At 36.3% G+C, this 13127-nt stretch overlaps 1 protein-coding gene across 1 annotated transcript; it reads right to left on the bottom strand.

Moving 5' to 3' along the window:
- Window positions 1–226: 226 nt before the first annotated feature.
- LOC142974317 (cytochrome P450 CYP12A2-like) lies at window positions 227–11658 on the bottom strand. The gene is made up of 10 exons (XM_076116566.1): window positions 11488–11658; window positions 9161–9279; window positions 8639–8772; window positions 5201–5319; window positions 4581–4697; window positions 3962–4240; window positions 2615–2774; window positions 1623–1835; window positions 1003–1174; window positions 227–483 (listed from the first exon to the last, which is right to left on the bottom strand). Exons 1-10 carry the CDS (start codon window positions 11547–11549, stop codon window positions 329–331), a joined length of 1530 nt encoding a protein of 509 aa, XP_075972681.1. The 5' UTR covers window positions 11550–11658; the 3' UTR covers window positions 227–328.
- Between the last annotated feature and the right edge of the window lie 1469 nt (window positions 11659–13127).

The following is a 13127-nucleotide window of genomic DNA, read 5'->3' on the forward strand; positions in this document are numbered from 1 at the left end:
GTGTGCCCATCTGATGTTCCTTTTCTCTGAAATGGCTTGATCGATTTAGTAAAGATGTTTTTGATTATTCGATTTTCTAATGTTGAATTCTTACTTACTTTTAGTCGGGGAATTATTCGATAAGAGGGTTTTTTTAAATACATTGTTTTCTATATATATATTTTTTTATTTCGTATTCCACATTTTTAGGTTATAAAGAATTGTGGATTGCGAATAAAATAACTGACTGTTTAAAATACGGTATATTTATGGGATAATTGCCATTACAATTGATTTGTATCATGCAAAACTTATTATAAAATTAAATAAAATATAGTTACATCAAATATTATTTTACATCGTTAAATACGAAATTGTAAGGTCCTTTTACGTAATTGAGGGAAGTCTGCACCACCTTCGGGGGTGGACCGATCCACTCCACTTTGAAGTTCTCAATGATTCTAGCTAGGAATGTCTCGACCTCTAATTCAGCAATGCGGCGACCTGAAATAAATAATAGGTAAATATTTAAACTACAGTAATAATTATGTGCTTAGTTAACAACAGCCGCGCGGATCGATCTCTAAGGTTATTCATTTTTTCATTCCTTGTATGGCTGTTAAAACGGCCCGAATACTTATTTTATTGACAACAACCGGGACCGACCTTTTACGTGTCCTCCGAAGCACGGAGACGCTCTGTTTAAATAGTACAATGCGGCCACCCATCTATGCAATATCCGCCAAGGTTGCTTTACCCACTGATCGTTTGCCGACCGATGCCTTTACACGTAATAAACGGAATGATATAGAGAAACGGTGAAGGAAAACATCGTGAGGAAACCTTACATGCCTAAAATTTGTTTAATACATTTATTGAGGGCATGCAAAGTCCCCAACCCGCACTTGGCTAGCGTGGTGGACTCAAGGCCTAACCCCTCCCTCATTACGGGAGGAGACCCTTGCCCAGCAGTGGGACATTAATGGGTTAAATTTATTTATTTATTTATAGAGAAACACTTACCTATACAACTGCGGGCTCCGAAACCAAACGGCATATGTGTAAACGGGTGAGCATTTCCGTAATAAAGTGGATCATTTTTCTCAGCAGTCCATCGCTCTGGAATGTACTCCTTCGGGCGTGGGAATTGATCTTCTAACTGCGACATCTCTTGGTGTGTGAATACAACTTGCATCTGTATATATAAGATAATTTAGTTTAGAGTCTAGCATACGCATAATAATAATATATGATGGTGATGATGTTCTCCTAGCCGATATCGACTACAGCGACTACGGTGCGGGACTTTGTTTATAGTGGACTAGATGACCCGTGTAACTTCACTTGTGTCACATAACTTTTGTAACATTTTTACTGGTACTCTGCTCCTATTGGTCGTAGCGTAAATGCGCTATTTAATACTGAATTTTTTTCAAATCTACTCAGTAGATCCTGAGATTAGCGCGTTCAAACAAACAAAAACAAACAAACTCTTCAGCTTTATAATATTATTATAGATAGTATAGATAAGTGTGTGCACAATACACAGGTACACTCTCTATTCTCATACTCTCATAGCCCGGTCAGGGGGATAACATTCTCCGTGAGTGTTGTACGCATTTAATAAAGTAATCTTTACTTACATCTTTAGGTACATTGTAGCCCATCAAATTGTAGTCCTTCGTAGTTTTCCGGATGTTGCCCGACACGACAGGCATTAGTCGCATAGATTCTTTAATGCAAGCCTTCAAATAAGGCCTCTTGGGTGACTCCGATAGGATTTCTTCTCTTAACTTGTTTTGAGTGTCCTGATGCGTCGCCAGTAGATATAGAGTGGCTGTCATGGTGTTAGCAGCCTAAAAATTTTTTTTTTTGCCTTTTAGTTTTGGAAATATTTAACTAAATGGATTTTTTTCTTTTTTTTCAGGGTTTAACCGGGTCCAGCGGGCTTATCACGTATCTCAGTTGACAGCTAGTATACGTCAAATCTATGGTCACTATTTAGTGCATTGCTGCTTTGACATAACGTATACATCACTATAATCTAAGGGAGAAAACAATGGACAGCATAGTGGCTTTCAAATAGCTGTCAAATAAGATACGTGATAGCCCCCCAGATAAGTGTTAAACCTAGGGTTGCCATCTCAAAAATTTGGTATAGCGGACAAGACGCATGAAAACCCCGGTTTTTAGAGTCCGAAAGCCGGACATGTCAACAAGAAGAGCAACCGCGACGGGGGAGTGGAGGAACAGTGAATATACTTGGTTCGTCGGTTGATCGTGGTGTGCGAGCATAGTGCGTGTCTCGCGAGCGGCCCAAATTTTTTTTATTTATTATTTTTTTAAAACCCGGTCTACAAATGAAACCTTCCCCGGACGCTCCCCGGATGCCCTCTAAACTAGGACAAATCCGGGGAAACCCGGACGGATGACAACCCTAGTTAAACCATATCTAGGCGCTTAACAATTTTTTTTATTGTTTTTGCCTAATTACGCTACATGAACTTGAATCATTACACAGTTTTTATTCATATCTCATGAGCTGGCTGAGGTAATGTCACGTGTAAAAATTATCCCATTTTGAGACAGAAAAGCGCAAATAAGCCTTTATTATTTGTCAAATATTTTTACTCACCGTATCAACTCCAGCGAACAACATATCACTGGCCATAATGTATGCAAATTCTTCGTTAATTTCTAGTAATTTCTCTAAAACTCCCTTTTCGTGGTCTGACTTTTGACCAGCATTTTTAATTAAATTATCTTTATGTTGATTGAGGAAGAACTTTGTCACGCTAAAAATGACAAGAATAATGTTTAAATACTAGGACACTCAGAAAGTTTTGTATTTCGTTTGTTTTGCATGGAACTGTCAAGTAATAATCTATTGAAAATATAATGTTCATTCATTCAGGAAGCTTTTTATGGGAATTGGCATGAGTAACATTGCATAAGAGGAATTTTTCGCGCTAGGTGCCGGGGAATAGTGATTTGTTTTGATAGTTAAGTTTGATTCAGGCGTATACTGGCACGTTTGTAAGCACCAGGATAGTTGACGGACTGAAATATAGTAATATAAACTTAAAAAAAAAACCCAGTCGATAGTCAGACCGTTTCAAAATGAGCCAAATGACAACCAAAGGAAAGACTTTAGTCGCTAGTTTGTTGACTATAAGATAGTACCTGGCCTTTATAACTTCAGAAAAATATAAATAGTATTTAAATACTGTTTTTATTCATACAGTACCAAACACTAACCAGAACTTATAATTTCTATCAGCAACAATCATGAACGGGACTCCCCACACTGCCAGATTACAAACCGCGCGCGCGCGGCTTGCGTTTGAAACAGGTGACTCCCTGAACTACACACTAGTCAGAACTTGTGGTCATTCTTCTGACAGTACTAAAACCACACCGAGTGACTTGTTTACACTACCCAAATAAAAAAAACATCTCAAAACAGGCTTTAAACGGGCTGTGAAGAAGGGGTCAAAGAGTTATTAGGAAAAGTTTGTCCAATAATGGTTGACACCCAAGAAACTCGCATAAATATTAGTAAAGAGATGCTTAAAAATATGGTATGAAAAAAATACACTGAAGAACATTCTGAGTGTCCCATGTCCACAGAATTCGTCAATATGAATCTCACGTGTACATACACGTGAGATTCATATTGACGAATTCTGTTCATTTCTCCTGGTGATGTGGACCTGATGATGGAACCGCACCTCTGAAAAGCCTACTAATAAACTCGTCGAATTTGGGCTCATTAGATTCGTCTTGCCATATTCTACTCAAAAGTGTTAACGAGACTTTATTTCTAAACCAGTCTTTTATTTTTCACAGAACCTATTAAAAGAATAGGGCAGAGAACAGTCGAATGGTCAAAGCATTCAACTCCCACGCTAGTGGTCGAGAGTTCAAACTCGATGCTAAACTATTTTGAAGTTATGTGTGTATTGGTTTAGACAAAACTTACTTTTCATGCTTTTCATACATCCTCATCGTTTGCCTGAAGTATGGTGTTGAGATGTATCTCCAGAGACTTGGTTTGAATTCCAGTTCGGATGCTGCTATAAATAGTTCATGGACGCAATGGATTAGCTCTCTTTGTGGAGAGTCTGCTGGAAGGTTTTTATCGAAGCAGTTCAAACGACACCCAAGTGCTACGGTGCCTATTGACTCTAAGGCCCATAGATTCATTTCAGAATCGAAATTTTTCTGTATCATGTTCTTCTCGTCTCGGTCGTCTTTCATCCTTGAATATGAAATCAGGGTTATTATTGGTTATAGATGAAGTACTATTCTTGTCTTCTTGGAGTATACATTTACGTTATCTAATTAAACTTGGTGAGAGACTTGGTTATAATCTTATGCTAGTATGTTATTTCAAAGCGTAAAAGATATAAAAGATTAAGACCAAACAATAAATGTTTGTTTTGGGTGTTATTTACCCGTATTTTTAGCAATCATTTTTAAAGCGGGAACCGGGATAAATAGAATTTATTGTATCAAATTTAAAATAATATAATAAACAGTGTCAAATACCTTTTTCAGAGTATATTCTGTGATGCGTCAATCGCTTATATAATATTTACCTTTGAATCATATCTAGTGCGACTTCATCGAGTACTGAACAGTAAAGTTTGATAGTCCTTGGTTGTAACATGATTGGGTTGGCTATTGATCTGAGCTCCTTCCATAACTCACCATGACTGTAATGCAATAGTAGAATTAAATAAACTAACAGTCGATAGCCATTTGTACTGAAAAGGAAATTTATGTAAAATTTTTTTCTTGATGAATATTCAGTCAGGCTTCTCAGTTCCCTTAAAATTAGACAAGACTTTTATAGACATTAAAACTTTAAACAATGAGTACAGGCAGATCAAAAACAAGTAGATCACCAATATTACATTTATACGTAAGGGAATCGAATACACGACATCTGCGCAGTGGTGCAACTTCGTGGTGACCTGCATTGTATTTACTACGGCATGGACGTGTCTTACACCTTTGAATGATGTTATTTGATTAAAACAGAGTATTACGGGCTATGTAAGTGTGTGTGTCTGAAAATAGCTACAAGTGAGTGTAGAAAAGACGTAACAACGATGGTGTCTTTTCCTTCCGTCACCGTTTTTCGTATTCTATGCGGCAGCTTGTTGTTATATTCAGATGCTCAAAGTTATCTGGCACGTACTTTTTAAATACTTACTCGGAGATAAGTCCAGTTATACCAACTTTTTGCCCCTTTTTCACTTTGTACTGTTTTCTATAATACTCTAGCGTCTTAAAGCCTGGACGTACTGGCAACCAATTTTCGTTCCTCAATACCTGAAAACATATTTTTGTGCAATGGGTTTTTGGTAGCATGAATTTTTGCCTGCCTTTTATAGAGTATCAAGAAATTAACATTTAGAATTAAATGTACTCAATAATCAGTTGCTATGGCAACCGGTCACTGGATAAATTTTGATAAAAAAATGTCCTCGATAGCTAGACGTTTGACGATAGTCGATAGCATTAAGATATCGTTCCTTTGTATATAAAGGCTATTTTATAGAGCAGCATAATATTTTAGAGCGGCACCGACGATGAACGCCCCCTCCCCCTCCCCCCACTCGCCACTCCACTATACTACTTCGCAGCGCGCGGTCATTGTCCACATGCATATAATATTTACTTTTAATATATTATATTATACATTTTCTACAGTCCACTAGCTATGATTTTATTGCCGCCGATCTATTGCGGCTACATTTGAGAGATATTTAGTAGGATAGATTGTAGAGATAATCTATACTAATATTATAAAGCTGATGAGTTTGTTTGTTTGTTTGAACGCGCTAAACTCTGGAACTACTGGTCAGATTTGAAAAATTCTTTCAGCGTTAGATAGTCCATTTATCGAGGAAGGCTATAGGCTATGTAACATCACGCTACGACCATTAGGAGCGGAGTAGCAGGAAAAAGTGTTACAACAACGGGGAAAAATATGATCTATTCTCTCTTATGTGACGCAAGCGAAGTTGCGCGGGTCAGCTAGTTAGATATTAGATATATTTGTATTATATTGAATGTCAAGATGTACTTAATGAACCAACCAAAATACCGCAACATGCGTCATTAACAATGTTATCTTATCTCAATTTGTTATTGTGGAAACCATACATAAGTGTTCGGTTAGTCAAGTGTTTGTATCAAGAAACAATTGATAAGATTGTCTAAATGTGGATATTTTAGAATTAAATGTGTCATTGAACTGTGTGTTTTGTATATCATTCTGCTAGTGTTTTGATGAACTTGCGATTCTTTGACGATTTACCGGAATATTATATTTAATTCTAATATTATAAAGCTGAAGAGTTTGTTTGTTTGTTTGAACGCGCTAATCTCAGGAACTAATGGTCCGATTTGAAAAATTCTTTCAGTGTTAGATAGTTCATTTATCGACGAAGGTTATAGGCTATATACTATCACGCTACTAAGAATAAGAATAAGAATAAGAAGCATTTATTTGCGAAAATGTGGTTTTACAGTTGGTACTTACAATTTTAAATAAACAGAACAGCACATTTCGCCAAGTAATATTGGCATGCAAATGTTTTTTATAAATGGGCACACAAAAATATATAATGAATTAAGAAATAAAAATAGAAAAATGAATCAAAAATAATGTCAAATACAATGAAATATAAATCAAATAATAGCAAAAAATTACGTTATTAAAATGTTATAGAGAAATAATTGTCAAAACAAATAAAACATCATAAAATTTAAATTGTAAAATGTTGATCATTTAAATAGTCGTTAAGATTATAATAACTTTAATTTCTTTAACAGCAATTGTTTAAAATTTTTCTTAAATGGATTAATGTTCATCGCTTTTATAGCTTTCGGTATTTTATTATATATTACAGGTGCTAAATGATATACAGACTTATGCATAAGAGCGGTATTACAACGGTTTAAACAGAGGCGGAATTCATCACGTTGTTGTCTTTTGGAGAGCTGTGATGCCAACTGATAGAAGTTAAGGTTTTGCTTGACAAATATTGCGACCTCATAAATATATAGACAAGGAAGTGTTAAAATTTGATATTTCTGAAACATGGGTTTACAGGAATCTGTTACATGTAGCCCAAACATGGCGCGGATACAGCGCTTTTGCGCTTTGAAGGCTAAATCTCTGTTAGTTGAGTTTCCCCAGAAGATCACACCATATCTTAATATAGACGCTACAAGTCCATGGTAAGCAGTCACAAGAGTATCCTCGCCAGTAATTTGTGATAGTTCATATAAGGCATAGGTTGATTTGCTAATTTTTTTGCATAGTTGTTCAATATGCGACTTCCATGATAATTGTGAATCCATTGTAAGTCCTAAGAATTTTGTTGACTGCACCACCGTTACTGGCTCTAGTCCGTAGGTAATTTTTGGCAAGGAAGCTTTTGCACGTTGGCTAAAATGAATAATATTAGTTTTTGATATGTTAGCCCTTAAGTTATTAGCATCTAGCCACTGCATTATATTACATAGAGTGCTATTTATATCATGCTCATATGTTTTCGGGTCATTGCATTTAATAACAACCGTGCTATCATCTGCAAAGAGTGCCATGGGATGAGTGGTCGCTTTTGGGAGGTCATTTATATATATTATAAATAACAATGGCCCCAAGACGCTTCCCTGCGGTACGCCAAATAATGTTTTACGGCCGTCAGACATATATGTGGCCTCAGTTTTTGACTTAAAATTGATTTTTGTCAATTTTGTGTATTGTGTCCGATTTTTGAGATAGCTTTTAATCAGATTGTTTATGTTTCCTCTTATACCATATGACTCAAGCTTATGCATCAATATATCATGATCCACATGATCAAACGCCTGTGTCATATCCATGAATATGGCACAAGTTGGTATATGTTTGTCAACACCTGACATAATAATTTTCAAAAAATGCGACTTTCGTCTCCTCGATGCGTATCATAAGACTCCAATATTTTTGGGCATTACTTAAAATTTAATTTTAATTTATTCTGCATAAGACCGTAAGATTATCAATAAACTAAATAACGAACCAAAATACCTATGGGATTCCTCTTTTGTGTTAAACTTTGCAAACATTATTGTGACTGTCTATACAACATGGTCATTAGTTTTTATTCACGAACACTGCAATTTAGTATCCAGTAGTAGGAGTAATGACATACAAAGGTCAAAATAATTATTCCTCTTTTAGTCCAACAGTATAGGAAAAAATATAAATATTGAAGGTCACGAGAAAATAATGATGTTAGTTACAATAAATAATCAGTCTTTTTTAACGCCTGAGTCTACATAATATGTGCAAAAGTGGTTAACTAAAGCTTTATTTTACTACCGATCTATTAAAATCGACTATCGAGAAATTTTCATTTGGTCATTCAGCACCGCTGTTGACGAGTACTACTCACCTCACCTTTTTTCATCGCCTCTGTGTATGTCTTTCGAGGGCGCCCCCTTTTTCAAGTCAATTCATTAAATAATAAAGATAAGAAGTTTATTTTTCAGTTAAAGTACAAAGTATTAGATATTAACAACAGGTCCAAAATTAGGCTAGGTCTGTATCTTGGGTACTAATAAAAAATTAAAATAATATTTATTTACTTACGACTGATGTTGTTTCAGGGTCTACTATTATGATCATAGGCTCCATGCCGAAGATACCGTCGAATCTGATCAAAGGCCCGTATTTATCTCGAAGCTTTAACATTTCGTTGGGAGCTCCGAAATTTTCGAAATCACCTGTAAGTATTTTTGGATTTACACATTTGTGAATTTAGTTATAATTGCATGCTAATTCTTAATAGTGTATTAGGAATTGTCGGTAAAGTTAGTTAACATTTGTCCTTTCTTGTTTCTACCTCTAACTTGGGGACCCTGAATCAAACGACTGACACAACAATTATTTGTTTTGTATGGGACTCGAATCCAGGAACCCGCTCTTGATAGTGACGTAATGACTGGGTCACTTTTTAGACTTTATTTAAAACTTACTTTTACCCGCGACTTCGTTCGCCATCTTAATTTTCCCATGGGAATGCGTCATTTTCCGTACCAAAAATAAATCGGGGTACTCCGGAACGGTGGCCTCGGGCATCGGGGTACTCAGGGACTAAGCCTAAAAATTTACCTCCAGGCAGGAAATGTCGCAACTGTCCAATGAAGGGTAGTGACGATGGACCAGGAATCTCCTTCCATGACTTCAAATTAGCCTCTGTCTTCTCAACCGTACCACTCACGGCAACAGTCCTGAAAATTTGATTTTTTCCTCGTTAGACGTTTTTAGTTTACACTAAATACACTTGTAACCGTAATATCTTAGCTCCCTAGGTAATAATATAGCATAGAATATATCGTATAATAGTTGCAGGCGGAGAGAAAGGAACGCCACTTATGTTTTCTAAATACCTTTTGCTTAATTCTCATTCATAAGTCTAACTATTTTGCATGCATCCTTTTGACGGATGCAAATGCAATGCTTTTGACAAAATAGTTAGCGCGGAAATAACAGTAAGACATACAAGAGTCTCTCACCTCTTATTTCCGCACATCAGAAACAATTAACACTCATCTAAAATCTATACCATTTGAAAAACATAAATCTCTAAGGACAGCAAAACAAGGCATCACCAAAGGCAAAACCTGAATTAATAATATAAGAGATGGCAGTGGTATAAAACATCACAACAGGGATAAAATCTTAGAAACCTGCAAAAAATTCTATACTAGACTCTACTTAGATCCTTATAAAAGACACTCAAAAATAGATGTTAAGTTCACAGATACTATCGATAATATAACGAGCTTAGAAGTACTAAAGATAATAAACCCTTGATAATAATGCCTTATAACAAATCTCCCGGTGAAGATGGTGTTTCAACGGAAATACTCAAGCATATCCTATTCTTTCACCGCATATAACCAACTTATTTCATACTATTTAAAGAAACTGGAAATATCCCTCGTCAAATTTGACATTCCAACATAATTTTTCTTCATAGAAAAGGCGACAAAGCTGACATCAATAATTACAGACCTACGATAATCCTCTAATACCTACGACACCTCTATAAAGCCTTTATAAAAATAAATTGACAACCGGATAGACAGTTATCTCGATTCCCACCAACCTCCCGAACAAGACGGTTTCCGCCCAGGATATTCAACAATTGACCACATACACACCATCAATCAAGTAATAGAGAAGCAATCTGAATTTCCTACTTAGCTGTCATAGGTTATTCAAAAGTATTTGGCAGTAACATAAATTTTTATTACATAGACCTCCTCGCTACATAGACTTCCTCGGTAATATATATTTTAATAGCACGGAAAACATTCAAATCAACCGCCCCGGACAAACATTTAAAATAGGCAAAGGTGCCAAACAGGATGACCCACTCTCTCACAAAGTTTTCATAAGCGTTCTTGAAGAGATATTTAAAATCTTATAAAATTCTAGCAGTCAAAAGGAACTAACGTTGGGGACAGAAAACTCACAAACCTACGCTTTTCGGATGATATCGTCCCTTTTGCATCATTCGCCTCAGAACAAAGACATGCTCCAAGATCTCAGCGCGGCAAGCCTTGAAGTTGGACTGATGATGAACCGGTCCAAAAATAAGGTCGTGACCGACAGCACGATGCGTAAGGTCGTGGTAGACGGGCAAGATATACAATATGTCGATGAGTATACCTTGTCCTGTTAGTCTCTTTCAAAAACAGACAGGACAAAGAGATCGATCCCGTATCGAAAACGCCTGGAAAAGCTACTGGTCCATGAAAACATTGTTCAAGGGTAATCTTGCAATGATACATAAACGAAGACTCATCGACATGTGTATCTTGCCTGTCCTAACGGTGCTCAAACTTGGTCGCTGACTGAAGCTCAATAGTCCAAGCTCAAGGTTTGCCAGAGAGCCATAGAACAAAGAGTTTTAGGTATTAAGCTAGAATTCCTAATATCGAAATCCGCTCAAAAACGGGAGTCGCTGATGTGGGCACTAAGGCTGCGCGGCTAACATCGGATTTGGATGGGATGGCAGGACACGTCATTAGGATGCCTCCAGATAGGTGGGCAAGAGTCGGGACCGAATGGACGCCTGAAGGCCGACAATGTCGGGGTAGGCGTCGAAAACGTTGGTGTGATGACTTGGACACCTATCAGGAGGATTGGCGTGAGATAGCCAATGATAGAAACCGGTGAAAAATTTTAGGGGAGACCTTTGCCCAATAACGGGACAGTACGGGTTAATAAAAAAAAACGTATATTAAAAATTAGGTTCAAAGTGCATTAATATTTCGCCGGTTTTATACGTACCGTTACAGAAAACGAAATTTGATAACTATTATTAACTACAACTCAAAAACAATATTTACATCTCACAAAGATGTAACCTCTCTACTTTTTTATGCAATCTTTTAATTGCTTCTTTATTAACAAAAAATCTTTCTTACCTTACAATCTCCTTAGCAAAAGAGGTAAGTCTGACCACCGGCTTCAACGTATACGACTGCATAGTAGATACACTGAGCACAGACACAGTCACGAATACGATTGAATAAAATTTAAATATTTCTCGTATTTATTAAATCGATGCTATCTCGTCCGCGGTACGAAACAAATGATGTGATTCGTCGTCTTATGTTGACCTTCACAAGCTACTATTATTAAACGACATCCAAACGTGTAAGCATAATCCCTATATTCTATTTTAGACCTTAAAAGAAGGGCATAGAGTCGAATTTCCTTCTTGAAGGGTACCAAATGATTTGTTTATCCGTGACCACGTGACTGTGATTAACCAATTAAATGTAGCGATTCTTTGACTGTGAAGGGCAGAGGCCCTTCACAGCTGAGAGCTGCTGAGTTCAATCGCCGGATGGATTAGATGGCACCAACATTTGAGCTCTGTTAGAACATTAGGGGCATCGCAAACTTGTTTGCTAATAATTGCTAGTCTAATTTTCCAAAAAAGTAATACTAAAGCTACATTTTAGAATCATATAGGTTCTTGCACTAATTACTTACTATAATTATAATTATTTAGTGTATAGTTTTTTTCTAAATTCAAAATACCGTCAAAAAAATTGCGTACCAAACAAAATTCATAAAAAAAAACCTATATGCAAGTCCAGTTAGTTGCTGGCAGTCAATAATAACGCTTCTATATTCTAACAAGATTTAAGATACAGTTCTACAGATTTGACTTTATACTTTAATTTTAACAAGAAAATATAGAATGTTTTCATAAAAATCAGCGCTACTCATAGACGAGCTAGAAAGGTTGAAGTGGGACGCTCGCCGAGTCCTCTCTTATTATGCGAAGGACCATCGAAAAAGGCTTAGTTGGATGCTGTCGGATCACAATAAGACCTAGAGTTCAATAATCTAGATCGAAGTCTATCTACCTCTTTGATTATGAAATAATTATGCAAGATGCATTGTACATACCCTTTTTATTTTGTACGACTTACGAATTGAAGCCGTATTGTTACGGTCATCGATATATAGGTATATTTAGAAAACTAAGTGAAATTACGGTTTTTTTAGATATCGACTAGCAGCAACTAAACTCGGCCATTTCAAACGTGCGAACAAAGTCATAACATTTATCGGAGTCTCTCGCTTGCACTTACACATTGTCACATTCCTATTATTCTTTTGATTATGACGTAGTTCGTATGTTTGAAAGGGCCTGAGTATAGTTATCCATTTTTATATGTTAAACTGATCAGCGCCCCTAGCGTACTTACTTACTTAAAATATTATTATTATAAATATTATAAAAAATTGTTTGTTAGGAAAATATTATCATAAAATTACATCAGAGCGGCTAAGGCCCCAACTTTCCCAGAAGTGTATGAAAGGTCCATAATTTTTAGCAGGAAATATTGTTTGGTTTTCATCAAAATAGATTGTCAGGACGTTCATTAACTTTAATAAAAAACAAAATTTGTTGTTTCCAGAAATTTACTTGTGAAAATCAATAATTGTTTTTGATTATGGATACACTTCTACAGACTGAGAGTAAAATAAAGGAAATTGGAAAATCCTGGGACTATCGACGACTAGTATCAACGCATCGCTGCCGTCA

Source organism: Anticarsia gemmatalis, chromosome 7 (genome assembly GCF_050436995.1).
Source record: "Anticarsia gemmatalis isolate Benzon Research Colony breed Stoneville strain chromosome 7, ilAntGemm2 primary, whole genome shotgun sequence".
Taxonomy (NCBI): domain Eukaryota; kingdom Metazoa; phylum Arthropoda; class Insecta; order Lepidoptera; family Erebidae; genus Anticarsia; species Anticarsia gemmatalis.

What these genes read in the sequence shown, in the direction of transcription:
- LOC142974317 (XM_076116566.1), bottom strand. Translation starts at nt 11,549, where the DNA reads ATGCAGTCGTATACGTTGAAGCCGGTGGTCAGACTTACCTCTTTTGCT. An exon ending in GCTACAATGTACCTAAAGAT is followed by an intron (nt 1,175 to 1,622) that starts GTAAGTAAAGAT and finishes TTATATATACAG; the next exon opens with ATGCAAGTTGTATTCACACA. An exon ending in CGGAGCCCGCAGTTGTATAG is followed by an intron (nt 484 to 1,002) that starts GTAAGTGTTTCT and finishes TATTTATTTCAG; the next exon opens with GTCGCCGCATTGCTGAATTA.